General features: G+C 41.5%; 2 protein-coding genes across 5 annotated transcripts in view; one reads left to right on the forward strand and one right to left on the reverse strand.

The window, feature by feature from the left end:
* The window catches only part of LOC138027938 (uncharacterized), a 26,830-nt gene extending 19,030 nt beyond the window's left edge, over positions 1-7,800 (forward strand). For 3 of the 4 annotated variants that reach the window (XM_068875559.1, XM_068875561.1, XM_068875558.1), the window contains 9 exons: positions 327-395; positions 939-1,020; positions 1,282-1,388; positions 1,521-1,646; positions 2,579-2,666; positions 3,523-3,677; positions 4,642-4,731; positions 5,332-5,496; positions 6,269-7,800. In XM_068875559.1, coding sequence (XP_068731660.1) covers positions 327-395; positions 939-1,020; positions 1,282-1,388; positions 1,521-1,646; positions 2,579-2,666; positions 3,523-3,677; positions 4,642-4,731; positions 5,332-5,496; positions 6,269-6,475 — 1,089 coding nt within the window. In that variant the 3' untranslated portion in view covers positions 6,476-7,800. The remainder of the gene's footprint in view (positions 1-326; positions 396-938; positions 1,021-1,281; positions 1,389-1,520; positions 1,647-2,578; positions 2,667-3,522; positions 3,678-4,641; positions 4,732-5,331; positions 5,497-6,268) is intronic. The other variant, XM_068875562.1, reaches the window with a different exon arrangement.
* Positions 5,769-14,981, reverse strand: part of LOC138027935 (GRB10-interacting GYF protein 2-like) — a 19,875-nt gene continuing 10,662 nt past the window's right edge. Inside the window, exon 2 of the mRNA XM_068875555.1 lies at positions 5,769-10,170. Within this exon, the coding sequence (XP_068731656.1) occupies positions 9,353-10,170 (818 nt within the window). The 3' untranslated portion in view covers positions 5,769-9,352. The remainder of the gene's footprint in view (positions 10,171-14,981) is intronic.

Consider the following 14,981-nt stretch of genomic DNA (forward strand, 5'->3'; position numbering starts at 1 on the left):
CATGTAAACGCAGTTTATTATGACTGTATGCAAAACACGAGTTTAAAAATCTTAAAGCCCGAAACTCCGGTGCTGCATATTAATTCGGTCGCGTACAAACGCATTGCATTCTTAAACTAGTGAGTCTTTGACGTCATTTTCTCCTTAAAGTTAGTAATGGCGGGCCATTAAATAGGAAAATTCCATTTAAAATAAACAAGTGTCTTTTTGAAATAAAGGCTTAAAACTTGGTTCCCTTAGTGTTTAGTTAACATAGTTTTGAAATCCAGAAAAAAAAGAATTATTTTTTGATCATAGTAGCACTTTAAATTGTACTTTTTTTGCAGAAAGTTGCCAAGTCGTTAAGCCACAATGCCCGGTTTCGTTCAGCTCTTTTAACAGGAGGAAGAAAGCTGGTGAGTTGAGCTTGCTACTGGCACGAAGTGGCTTGGGTGAAAAGCGTCCTCCTTGACTTATGGCCGTTTTCAGGACGACCAATTCCGCTAGTGTTATCCCCCAAAAATTCAGAAGAGACAGAGACAAACAATAGACCGACAAACTGGATACGTTTGAGCTCATGAAGACTGGCACTGGGATATGGCTTGGTTACCTTACCTTTCGTGCCAACCGTCTTTCCTTTCCCCATACTGAAAACTTCCTTATTTAAACCCGCTAAATACAAGGTCAAGTCGCCTCCTCCGCTCGCTAAGTCACTCTCTCCACTAGTGAGGCGGCGGCTGAAATTCAGGCTAAAATTCAAGCACCTTGAACACACATCGATCAATGGAATGCAAACACCATGAACTTACTCACCCCTCCCCCTCCCCCTCCCCACCGCAATGGTGGGACACCCATTTTACGCGTATTAATTCATTTCGCATCTTTGACTTGTATGTCTCATTTTGGTTTACCTTGTCAGTTTGTCTTGTCCTCACTAAGTAATTTTACATTTTCTTCAGAGAATTTTGAAGTCTGGTCTGGAATCTCCCGTGGACCTTCTTGTTGGAACTCCAGGAACATTACTGGAATTTCGCGAGAAAGGTATGTAATATGTGCCTTCAGTAGTTTGTCACTTCTTATGAACAAATTTTTTTCTGGCTCAAGCAAATGCAAGGGCCTCTTGCAAAACAGTTGTTTCTCTATCCCAAACAAACTCGCACAAAACCGTCAAAAGTTATTCTTCTTGCCCGTGCAGCGGCAACGTTTGTTTCCGGTGTGGTGCGCTGTTATAAATTCGTTCAAAATTCGAATTGAATGTATGAACTGCGGAATGACTATGAAATGAAATTCATATCTCCTCAGGTCGCTTGTTCTTCTCTGACGTGTCCTACTTTGTGGTAGACGAAGCTGATTCTATGTTTGACGAAACCTTCAAATCCGAGACGATCAAGCTTCTGGAAACAATCAGCGTGAGTTTGATGGTCGTCGATGCTTGGAGATGAGCGTCAGTCAATTCACGGTTTTCTTTTTTATTCCACGCTGTTCTTGGCCTTTATAGCTCTTGGTTGTATTTACTGCATGTGTTGATTGTTTTTATCCAGGTAAGACAAGATAAGCTCGTTCCCCGGACAAGCGCTTTACCAACAGATCCAGTGGATGCTCAGGTTGTTGTTGTCGGCGCCACATTGCCAAAAGAACTTGTTGATGCCCTTCAAGATATGCTTCCGGTAAGAACTCGCAAATTCTGGAATGCATCAACATTCAGTTGTTTGGAAGATACCTCCATGTTTTTACAATAACGTTCCCTCCGGGAAGGAGGGGGGGGGGAGGCGATTGAAAGACTTCCTTGTAGAGTATAGGACATTGCATGATGACGCCATTTGACTACAGGTACCAGAATCCTATATTGTACAGATACTAGTTTATAATAACGAGCGTATTTGAATGCCACTATAGCTCAAAATTTTATTTTATTATTTTACACATGACCCCAAAAGCTATTAAATTTTATCGTGTTAAAATAAAGGCCACATCCATCCATCCATCCATCCATCCATCCATCCATCCATCCATCCATCCACAAAAAGGCTCTTATTGCCTCAGCAGGACTGGTGTAGTGGCGAGAGCACTTACCTTCCACCAGTATGGCACAGGATCGATTCCTGGATTCGACGCCATATGTTGGGTTGAGTTTGGTGGTTCTCTACTCTGCTCCGAGCGATTTTCCCCTATCCTCAAAAACCAACATTTCATTTGACTTGTTCTGGATCTAGCATGAAATGGAGGCTCTTGGGGTCAAGTCTTTTCAAATGCAAATTACTTTGCCCGCATTAGCCTCCATTTCATGCTAGATCCAGTCCAACCGTTAGAATACGAAACTGGCCTATTAGTAAAGCACTCTTTCTCGGCTAATACAATAATCTTGAGACTTAAATAAAGTGATTATTTTTATTATTACTTATTTCCCAATCCCGTGATGCAATACGTTTTGGGAGGCTCTTTACCTAGAAACAATACAAGTTAATTACCGTATTCTTGGGACTGTATCATACTTCAGTGAACTGGATGTTTATTGTTTTCATGCAAATAACCCCCCAAAATAAACTGTATTATGGGATTTGCGAAAATAGTGAATAGAGAAACTCGGTTTGGTTTTCAGGACTTACATATTTGCACATCCGGTCTCCATCGCGTTCTACCTCACGTACGACACAAGTTTGTGAAAACTCTGCAGCATCAAAAGCCAGGTAAAAATTATGCTCACATTTACAAGTAGCTCCATTGAGAATTTAGTTCCCTTTCTTTACAATCGTGACCTCGCGCATAAGGCGCTCATTTTCTAGTTTGGCCGTTCATATTTATATCCTTCTTTTACCGACGCATTTAACTCGTAGCTTCAATATTAATTTTCTAACAGCTTCAAATTTGACACAAGTTTTTTGGGAACTTCTTGGAGGAACGCATTTCGTTCTTCATGCACTTGCCGATGTAGAAACTGTTCGACTTTTGAATTTTTCTATCTGTGATATAAAATAAGTCAAGACATAGTAAAAAAGCCATGTTCAAGTTGATAGACCATTTCCGAGTTCATGTCGGTGCCCTCTTTAAAGCGAGTCTAAGAGCGAAGTTTTTGTGATTGTAATTTTCATAAGAAAAACCTCGCACTTAGACTCGCTTTGAACTGGAGGTAGACATGAACTTGGAAATGGCTTATTGCGCTACTTTTCATGAATTTCATCAGAAAGTCAAAGACTCGCTTTGAAAATAGGACTGAAGTCAAAGGGGCTATGTCATTTAACGCTGTGCGGGTCAGAAAGCTTTTGAAAACGTCGGCCCCATTTTTTCAAATTCCGACGGAGACTCCTTATAGCTCATTTCATCAGTTTGAGTAGAGTTCATTTTAAGAAAGTTTGTTTTATGTTCGAAAAACTTAGAAAAATGAAAGCGTCTCTTGATGATGGCAGTAAAGCAAAACATGTGTGACACATGTTATAAACAGTATGCAAATTAGTGCCAGCCAACCCCTACTGCACATGTGCCCCAGCTGGTCCCGTGGGTGTGGTCGAGTGTTGACTAAAGTATCTTTTTGTCTTGTCTACAAAGACAAACTTCTAGAAATTCTAATGGCAGACCTTCAAGTCCCTGATCGACGGACGGTTGTCTTTTGCAACACTACACCAAGTTGCGACTTTGTGGGACACTTTCTCCAAAATCATGGCGTCGCTCACATCAAACTCCACGGAACCGTTGCCATCCAGGTACGGGATTTACTTCGATTTTCATAATGTTGCGAAATCTCACCTCAAGTTCCAAACGCCAAACTGCCTTTTGGCCTTCGTCAATCAAATTGAAAATGAAGAATTTCGAACTTCGTATTGTGGGAACCAAAGATGCTGATTTGTCAAGGGTCATGTGTATTGCACAAATATCGCACTGTCCACATCCTGGCTGACGTCTTCAATGGCGTCTTGGTCCGTTACCTTCAATCCCTTTTGTATCAGTTTAGGAATCGTAAGCAAGGGTCTTACAAATGATTGTACTCGATTAACTAGGCGAGCGCGGTACCTTTGAGGTGGTCATGGCTCAGCTTTTGGCATCTTTCGGTTTGGTTTTGGAAGTTTGATTGATAGTTGAAGCTTAAAGGCGAGATTCGCAGGATTCGCTATTTTCGCAAATCCCATCATACAGTTCATTTTGGGGGGTTATTTGCATTAAAACAATGGATATCCAGTTCACTGAAGCATGATACAGTCCCAAGAGTAAATAACTTGTATTGTTTTTATATAAAGAACCCCCCAAAACGTATTGCATTATGGGATTGGGAAAATAATCTTTTCTGAAAAGGCATTTAAAAATTGTGGTTAAGTTACATCTTTGTTTCTTGCAAGAATGTTGGGTCATTTTTAATTTCCAATGTCGACAGACTGCTTGCACTGTCCCTTTTCTTTAAGTCAGGCGAGTGCCATTTGGAGCGAATGCGAATCAACAGGTAACTTCCGCCACCAAGAAGTCTCACTAGCACTTAACTCGCCATCAAATGCTTTTCTTTATTTAAGCGTGAAAGCTGTCGGCGCTCGGTAAATTGTCAATTAGTACATGCTCGGCATTCGAGAGAAAGGGGGAGCTGCAAGCCAAGCCGTCTACATGCTGTTTTGGTAATTTTCTTTTTTAGAAAAGAAGTTATGAAGAAGCACATGCAGTTATGCTGTTTTCCTGTTCTAGGAAAGAAGCAATCTGTTCAAGGATTTTCAAAAAGAGAAAGCTCGGATTCTTCTTTGTACTGATGTGGCTTCCAGAGGCTTGGATACTGATGTAAGTTGATCAATGAAAAATACATGTTTTTTAGATACTATAATGGTCACAATTTCCTTACTACCTTCTTCTTCTTCTTTTTGCATTGCCTGTTGCTTCGTACTCTTTTCTTCCGCATTTTACACTTTTTCCGACTTGTCGCGTCCGCTTTCTCTCGTGCCCCTGTCTTCCCCCTTTCTCGATCTCGCTCATTGAAAGAAGATGCAACGCGCAAGATGTTTGAGTCAATATAAAGAACACAAGTAAGAAACTGATTGTGAGTCGACTCGAGTCTGACAGTAGGGACCTTTAGATCGGAGGACGAGTACGACTAGACGAGTACCAGTTTTCCGTTCTGAGCACGCGCACATCGAAAAATGTCGGCCTCCAAACCATATGCGCATGCTCAGTGCGGAAAACTCGTACTCGTAGTCATACTCGGCCTCCGATCTATAAGTCCCTAATACTTGTTATAAGGAAGCATTTGACACGGGACGTTTTTGACACACGCAAACAAACCGGAAGTGAACAAGCCGGGACGGTGGTCTCGAAATTTAAATGACTATTTTTTTATTTTATTGAACCCATGCAGCTTCAGTGAACTGTGCTTTTTCCTTTCAGGTGGATCACGTGATCAACTTTGATTTTCCCTTGAAGTTGACCGACTATATTCATCGGGTTGGTAGGACTGGCCGCGTGAGGGCTGGTACAAAAGACAGAGACACTGCCGAAGCCACGAGCTTAATGACACACAATAGAGATGTGAGAATGGCGCTGGTAATAGAGGTGAGTTTATCTTTGCTCAATGGATATCTCTTGTAACTGCAGGTCTCCTTATTAAATATGAGGGAACAGTGTCACACAGAACCTAATAAGGGAGGGGGGGGGGGGCGTTTTTCGGCGCTGCTCATACATTTTTCTTGTTTTCCTTGCATTACTGTGACTCTACAGGTACAAGGTAAATCATCTAAACGTATCATATCAACTTTACTCAGTGTGATGCGTGCAAGCAGTGCATAATTTAAAGGATGCATCGTTTCCAAAGTTACGTAATGCGAAAGCAAAAATCACCCCCAAAGTTATTTCGGACAAGGTGGCGAATTTCTAAAATGCGTGTGGTACTGCGTTGACGTAATAACAATCCCTAATGGTTCCCAAAAAGAGTCTTTAAAATCCAGTGATGCGAGCCTTATCCCTTCGTGGGCGCACGAAAGGTCAGTGAGTCACTGAGGTGGCGAGTTTTCTCTGTTTTCGGATTACTGCTGATTGATCACGGATCAACTATTGGAATTCTTTTTTGATCGGGGATCTAGGCGCCTTACATGTGCTCTCGAGCAGATCTTGTCGAGTTATGCTCCCACTAATTCTTTTCCGAAGAATGCTTCTAAAATTGATTTGCAAGGTGATATTTGCCACGATATTTACAGGGTCATAATTGTGTTTGATCAGCAGACAAGACACATCACTGCACTATTACTTACGTTAAAATTGTCCAAACTTCGATTACTAACAACCGGACGATCCGAGCGATCTCTTGTTAATATCTTCGTTGTTTTAGGAAGCTGCAAAGTCGCAGCGAAGCGTGAAAAGCATCGAAGCGCGCGTAACACAGCGATGGCTTAATTCCCGTCGTACAACCAAGTTAACTCAACGACGTGGAAGACATCTGAGGTCGTCTCAAGCCCCTGGCGTGCGTGTCCGTTTGAGGAAACCTGGGCAAAGCAGTGAGGAAAAATCTGAGAGGCTTTCCAACAATAAGGCCTAAAGGAACGGGTCATTGTCGTCTTCTCACGATTCACGAAATCGTCCGCCGTTTGTTCTCAGATATGTTAAGAAATATGCGTAATTATACGCACGTCAGCCTTGATAAGCGTCTTGCATAAAGTGACCCCTTTCTCTTCTCCCCAATTTTAACAGCATTCCTGTTTTGAAATCCAGGCAGTTGACGTCGCAAAACATCCCCTAACTTTGTAGCCTGCGAACGCAGACGTATTTCCGGCGGTCGTTTTTCTCCCCCGAAACGACTGCCGGAAATACGTTTGCGTTTGCTGGTTACTAACTTTGCTCTTCAAGTAAACATAAAGAGCTACATTTATCCTCTCCTAAAAGTAACGTTTATCTGAACACTCAACAAAAGCTGGAAATATGGGTAGCAAGTGCTAAGACTTGACATGACACTATGTTGGATATCACAAACTCGGCTTGCATATGTTGACGTTTCGACCGTTTTGCGCAAGAAGAAGAATGCAAGTTTTGCTTTTTTACAGTGGGGTCTTAAATACCTTGAAATTATTTCACTGACTCTGAATAAAGAAGAGAAGAAAACAGGGGGCAGAGATCCCTTGTGCAACCTCGTTCCCAGTGTCTCTCTTCTTTGCCTCCTTTGGCGTTCAACGTCAATGGAGGCATGCAGAGAAGAGAGACCCTTGGAACGAGGTTGAGCCCTTTCGTTGCGGGAGGAAGTTCTGAGTGAACGTTCTTGTAGAACCAAGGTGGTGGAGGCCTAGCTCAACACACTGTGAAGTGCCAAAGCGGTGTTGACTGGGGAAACGCAGAGATCGTAGCAAGAGAGAGAAGGTTGAAGCAAAGAAAAGTCCTCGAAGGAATTGAGTCACTACGACAGAAACATCGCGGAATGAGAGTCCTTAACAATTTTGACCATGTTTGCCGAGATTAAATCTCCTATCTTTACAAAACCTAAATTTACTTCTGTACATTGATTGTTTATCATAACAAAGAAATTGGTTATTCCACATGAACTCATTGATAATTTCTCGATAACAACTAGGCGTTTTCCCGTTTAAATCAGACCACGCATCATAACATTCCTCATAATATTCCGGTAAGCTGATTTTTAATTTAGAAGTGTGGAAATTACAATGTAAAACAAAGCGTCCTCCAACTGGTGAAAGAAACTTGTCTAGAATTGTTTTCCAAATACTTTGCTAATCTTCCAAAAATTATTTAAACGTGTTACACGTTTTGCACTAATCATCGAGTCAATGTCTGGCATCTTGAGTCAAAGTCAGATTGTAGTGCATGACTCTTCACTTTATCTTTCCCGTTCCAAATAAAGCAGTAAAGAATTGAGTTCACGTCTTTCATTAATTCCTCCGACGTCGGCATAACTGGATTATAGCCTCAAGAAGAATATAGCGACCTTGCGAATCAACCTTAACCGATTGCAATTTGAAGTCTAACTGGTCTTTTACGAGAAGAAGAACGCGCCTGCTATGACCAGTTCCATGGGAAAAGAACATGCGCCGAATATATAGCTCTTGGTACATAAATTGGTCTTCTAAGCCCCTTATTCTATCGACGTGAACTCTTCCTTTTTTTGTTAACTCCTGAACTTCACTGTTAGGAAAGGATACTCCTTTATCCATCGCATAGATGTCGTCTCTGAGTATCTTGGCGTCCCCTTGTACTTTGTCGGCCACATTCTCAAACTTATTAACCGTAGTCTTTAGGTTGCTTACTGTTTCTATCACTGCTTCAAGTTTAGTCTCTAAACCTTCTAGCTTACATTAGGCAATTTCTAGCTTCAGTGTGGCGGTCGTTAAATGATAAACAACCGGACAAAACGTTCTACCTCCGGCCTCAAACGAAAACCTTGTGTAACAGTACAGGGACCGGTTGCTCGAGGGCCTGGTTTGCGCTAACCGTTGGTTAAGAGGTGTCAAAACCTATAGGTTTCAATAGTATTTAACACTGGTTAGCGCTAACCATGCTTCGAGCAACCCGGGCCAGGCCGAGAAAACGAACTTAGTAAGATATTTCATTTTAACTGTGTGGTGATCAGCCGCGCGGGAAAGGAAACTAGTTAAAGTCAAGCGGAAGGTTCAACTGCCACAAAGATTGCCTCGTCGAATTCCGAAAAACGAAAAAATCTTCTCGGCCGTTTAATTAAGTTTCCGTAACAGAAATGTCATGAAAAACTTGCTGGAGAATGTTTTATTGAAATTTCAAATTTAGCAGGGCCGTACGGTAGAATACGACTTGCTAATTTAGCCAATCACGAGGCGCGTACTATCTGAGAAATAAACCACTGCAAGGAATATTTGTGAGCTGGCGTTGGGCCGGAGCGTTTTTCAGTGGACCTAGATGTTGTTAACCTATTCTCACCTAAAGCGTCCCCAATCGGTGAGTAAAGGTTGAGCTGTCGTAGTAGTACTCCGGTTGGAGTTGTTTGAGGTTTGAGTGAAGCTCCAGCACTTGGATACGTGGCCTGACTTCTGGCTGTTATACACAGTTGTGGTCTCATTCACACAGAAGCCCTTCAAGCTAATCCTGCCAAGCCGACCACAAGCTGGAGAGGTCACACCACAACACCGGGAACTCTGTCCCCTACTCTTTTCGAATAGTGTGTGGGATCTTTAACGTCCCCCAGAGTTAATAAACAAGGGCTGTGAGACGAGGCCTCCGTCTTATCGTCCTTTTCCGAGAAGACTAGAAAGTCTAACCATCTGCGGATGTAGACCCTGAGTGTTGGTCCGGCTGGGGTACGAACCGGTGATCGGTGTTAGCCTGACCGGGGTTATCCTTTATAAAAGCTACCCCGTGGTGGCCGGAGTACGAACCCGTGACCTCCCACACGGAAGTCCAGTGCACTCTCGATTGAGCCAACTGGTCGGCGTCGTGTTCAATTTATGGGAACTACAACATTGTTACCTTTGTTTTTTTCTTGTAGTGGAATATGGTGCACTGTCCTTTGTTCCTTTCTTTTGTTTGTTTGTGGGTGAACGGTGCTGAAATCTTTGCGGAAAGTATCAATTTGGGAACTTCCGTCTTTGGCTGAAACTCTTGATTGTGACTTTCGCATGCATTTTCTATAAGCAAGAATTAAAAATCTCCTGTCAAGGATCATGTACTGGATTGGAACCACAGCAAAGCTACAATAAGCTAAGGAATACGTCCAGAGATAAGCGCAATGGACGGAAATAGAAGAGAACCTGTTCCTCAATATCACCATAATAGCGAACGCAACCCACAAGCTTAGGTAGGTAGTCATCATAACCACGCAAATTCTTGTCAGTTTCACCTCCCTCTTCGCGCTCGGGGTACCGAGGACAAGCCGAAGATGTGACGAGTGCTCACGAACATACTTGACAATCCCGTAAAAACGGTTGAACATGATGCAGAGTGACGGCACAATCCACAGGGCCACCACGGCGAGCATAACAGACTTTCCAGTGTGCGCATTGTCGTCAAATGCCCGTCCCGGGCTTCCGCAGACGTGTTTTCCATGTATGGCTGTTAATATGTGACCGATACCCCCAGGAACGACAGTAAAACATGCGAATAGCCAGATTAAGGTGATGTATTGAGCAGTTTTGTGGCAGGTTATTCTGCGAACAGGTGCTCGACAAATGGCATCGTATCTGTCAATTCCAATGGTGGCGAGTGTCATGATGTTGACAGCAAAACACGTGAACATTATGAAAAATCGTGCCAGGCACACTAAAGTGGGAGAGCAGAAATATTAATTAATAATTATAACTTATAGAGTGGTTTTCAATTGAGTGTCGAAAGTAATTAGTGAATTGCTTTGGTTTTGCATTTACTTCACTCAGTGATTGGTTCAATCCTCTCGCCCCATTTTTTCAACCAATCAGAAGTGAAACCAAAACCAATTGTGGCTCGCGCGTGCACATTTTCCCGCGCTTTTTGTCGGCTACGTGTAATTACTTCAAGTTTTGATTGGTTTACTGCATTGTCTCCGTCGTTTTTGATTGGCCAAAGTAATTACTTTGGTTTTGGTTTTACGACACTCATTTGAAAACGGCTCTATGACGCAAAATTCATTACAATATATGATCTAATGTGCCTAAAATTAGCTACACAACCCTAAACCTAACAAGCAATAAAATGTACTATTGCATTAGTAGGTCAGAGAGAATCCGTCAACGGGTACACTGCATAGAAATAAAATATTACGTACTGAGGGAAAAATAGTTTAGGCTCTTAAAACCCGGGACATCAACAAATTAATATCAACAACCCTCGAGGAATTGAATTTCAACTTCATGAAATCTGTTTGAATGTAGTTAATCAATATGGCCGCCAGTTACGTAAGCGACAACAAACGAACACCAAAGTAAAAAAAGAAAACCAATTGTGGCCACCAACACGACGATACGTTCCACGTGCGAATCACGTGACGGATCATTTGTCAATTTTAGGGAGTTTAAGCAAAGACGACGGCAACGGCTACGGCAACGGCTACGGCAACGTCACGAAGAAAGGATATTATTGGTTAAAAAAGGAAAAATACTCGTGCTGCACGTGCAACACGAATTTCCGTGCATTTCTCTGCCGTACTCCACAAAACAACAACGTGAAATCACCAGATTTTAGGTTTTGACGACAACGTGAGCAACAATGAAAAAGTCATTTTCTGCTTGACTTTAAAACCGTTCGTACCCATTCAGTTACGGGATAGTTCGCCTGTATTGTGCAAGGTGAACAAGACGGAATAATCGCGAAATACTTGCTATCGCTCAGTTGTATTTTAGACTGACGTTTTTGTTGCCGTAGCCGTTGTCTTTGCTTAAACTCTAATAAACCGTGGAAACATCAAGGACAGTTTGATTTGCGCCATAAAAAGCCCTTTTCAAATGTAATCTGTCCGTAACATTTCATAAGATTTTCTTGTCAAGATCCCTCAATCACTTTTTCTTCGCAATGGGAACATCTTTTTAGGAATTTCTGTGTATCGACGGTTGTTTACCATTTACCAAAAAAATCCGGAAATTTCGGTTGGAATGTAAATGGTAAACCTATTTTGGTCTTATATCAAGGGTTCTGCTAAAATAAGATGGGCTTTTACTACTTTACCATATCCTTCAAAAGACAATCTATTCGAAAATCATTTTAAATTAATATTTGCAAACAAACGATATCTGTAACGGCAGCAGCAGACATCAGGAAATTCCCATTGATTTTAAAATGTGAATTACTTACAGTGAAATACTTGTTACTTCGTTAGTAACTACTTTGTGGGTGTGTTCTTTTCTCTTTATTTCGCTTTGGCACTTTTGGCCTTATTCTATTTTGCTTCATTTTAACAGTTACTTCTTATCACGTTTTAAAGTGGTACTATGACCAAAAAAAAAAATTTCTTTTTCCTGTGGATTTCAAAACTATGTTAACTAAACACTAACTCACCCAAGTTTTAAGTTCTGATTTTAAAAAGACACCTGTTTATTTTAGCATTTTATTGTATTTTTATCAATTGAGTTGAAGATTAGGGTGTAAAACGTTTGGGATTGGTAACGCAAGGTTTGTGATTGGTAACGCAAGGTTTAATTTCGTTTCTCAGTGAAGAATCCGGAGAGATTCTAAAAGCAGATTAAAGTGGCTTCTCTTGGACAAACAGACGCGGGTTTATTTTATTTCACTAGAAAATCTCACTGAACTGATCTAGTAGTGTCAACTTCAGGCTGGTGACAATGTAATAGATGTCACAGGTGTAATTTTCTTATCTTGCTATTTTGTCGTTCATTTTTGCCTTAGAAAGAACAGAAGTCACCGAGAGCTTTGCACGTTCTTGTTGATTATAGCGACATCATGAACCGCATGTATCAATTTAGTAATAATGAAAAATCGTCGTTTTCAAAGTAATCAAAAAGAGTTTCATTGCCTTTGCTTAAATATGTACGTTAAATACGAGAAGGAGCAGTTTTTATCTGATTTTCCGGATAACGAATTAAACAAAACCATTAATGCCATCTCGCATAAAAGTCTTAGGGCTATTTAAGTCGCTTTGCTTCTTGCTTGTTTTTTTTTTTTTAAGGCAAAAAGCTGCTGGAATTGTTATCGGCTTTCGTGATACTGACGAGCCAGTGTCCATAATGAGAAAGATTAGGGCGTTTAAGCAAAGACGACGGCTACGGCTACGGCAACTCAAGGAAGCAAGAATATTATTGGTTAAAAAAGGAAAAATACTCGTGCTGCACGTGCAACACGAATTTCCGTGCATTTCTCTGCCGTACTCCATGAAACAACGACGTGAAATCACCATATTTTAGGTTTAGAAGACAACGTGAGCATATAACAAAGAAACAGTCATTTTCTGTTTTAACTTCAACACCGTTCGTACCCACCCAGTTACAGGATAGTGCGCCTGCATTGTACAAGGTGAAAAAGACGGAATAATCGCGAAATACTTGCGATAGCGCTAAGTTATATTTTTGACTAACGTTTTCGTTGCCGTAGCCGTCGTCTTTGCTTAAACTCCTTTGTATGTCGAAGGCTCCCGCTGCGCGTTTGCGGCGTGTTCTAAACGAAACGAACAGGTGGAGTTGCAGACGTCCTACCCGGCCAAATTGTAAGAAATGCGATTCTTGATGCACTCCAAATACTAAGTGTACCAAAAACGCCTAGATCTTACACCTACCGTTGTTGTCCGCGAGATCGGAAGAACCGTTCAGAGCTTTTACGTGAAGCGGTAGGCTGAAAAGCAAAGCCACGAGATCGGCTACTGCAAAGTTGGTGATCAGAAGTTTGTCTGGTGATAAACCACCCCGGCCATTTTTCAAGCTGAAACCAAGGAGAATCAAATTTGCAATAATCCCCAAAAAACATGCCAATCCTAGAACGGCGTTCTGTGTAACTAATCCTTTGCATTCTGCATTAGTGAGCACTGTCATCTCTATTTGAATGCTTCTTGCAGTTGGTGGTATAACGGCAGCGAGGGACTACTTGAAGGCAACTTAAAGTTATGAAGTTTTTGTTTTTTCGCAGTCGGAACTCCAGCCTTAGTTACGAGCGACCCGACTGCTTTCTGAACACGAACTACGCAAACCACACGGATCCCTTGCTGTAATCGGTGATTCCCATTCACAATAAAGGGTCACGTAACTTCGATTTCGCAGGCAAATTTGCACTACGCACATTAACTCGTTTACCCACCAAAATTACTAGATTCAACATAAAGTCGTTAGCCTAAATTTGCATAGAGATAACGCGTATATCTAATTGATTTTGCTTCTTAACTTCAATATTGAACACAATTGAATGTCGCGGCATCGATCAAGTAGGAAAAATAAACCGTCCGTCTCCACATATGCTATTTCCTTTTGTTTTTCTTGTTCTGTTATGTTAGAATTCTGTGCTTTCTTGTTGCGTGCACTCATTTTCATTTTATCCTGTGAAGCTTTATAACGTTGCAATCAACATTGTTTTGTTTTTGTCCTTTCACAAAACGTTAAACGTTTATTTCCTCGCCTTGCAATGCCGCTTACTATAGTCAGTTGAAACACAGCGAGCCCTTCAATCTTTACGGATATCTTCAGTTTTAATGAATCAGCAACAACGAAAAATAAAACTGGTGTGATTAAAACTGCGTAAAAAAGGATATCAATTGAATAAAAAAAGGTATTAAATATAACGCCAATACTGGCGGAACAGGAAAGTAAAACAAATTGACAGTAAAGACAAGTGTTGAAATCTCCTGCCACTAATTTTCGAACGGCGCAGGTGAAAATGTCAGCTTTCACCCGCTAGAATGATCCGCAACCCGCGAAAAATGGGCTCTCTGACGGACGCGATATATAAACCTCCGGGCTTCGAAAGCAAAACCCCAAACGATTCTGCATACTCAAGCAATAACAATGAGCATCATTTCGAGAGAGTGCCAGATGTCCACTGAACAATTATTTTGTATTAAAAATAATGCGAGATATTTTTGTTTAATTGATACCTGATGTTGATTTCCCACGACGACGAATTTTATGACATGGCCAGCAAATACACGAGACACCAAATTCTTTAAGCGCGAGCGTGCCTAATTCGTCCCACAGTAGGAAATTCGTTGTGTGGGACATGTCGCATGGTTTCAGATAAGACGCTTGTTGCAAGGACAACCCAAGCACACGAAGCAAATGCCAGAAGTCACTACTGGCTCCTAGGAATTAGTATACCTTTGAAGAAAAATGACAAGAAATAATTTCCCCGCAACATTTCTCCAAAAGCATACCGACGTCATTCTTCATTTCGGTTTGGGAGGATCGTTCTGTTTCTTCAAATGGCAATTTCAAAACAGCTTCAAAATCAAAATGTTTCATACCATGGATTAGTAATCCATGATATGAAACATTTTGATTTTGAAGCTGTTTTGGGGATCCGTTGTGCCTGGTTATAGTTTTTGCCTTTTCATGTTCCATTGAATCAACGTGCCCTTGTTAACTGAGGTCTCAGGCGTACCTGTGATTTGTGTTTGGCGATTGCGTTGCCTGACCACCAGCTGTCGACATGGCCATGAAGTCCGG

The sequence above is a fragment of the Montipora capricornis genome, chromosome 12, assembly GCF_036669925.1.
Source record: "Montipora capricornis isolate CH-2021 chromosome 12, ASM3666992v2, whole genome shotgun sequence".
NCBI lineage: Eukaryota > Metazoa > Cnidaria > Anthozoa > Scleractinia > Acroporidae > Montipora > Montipora capricornis.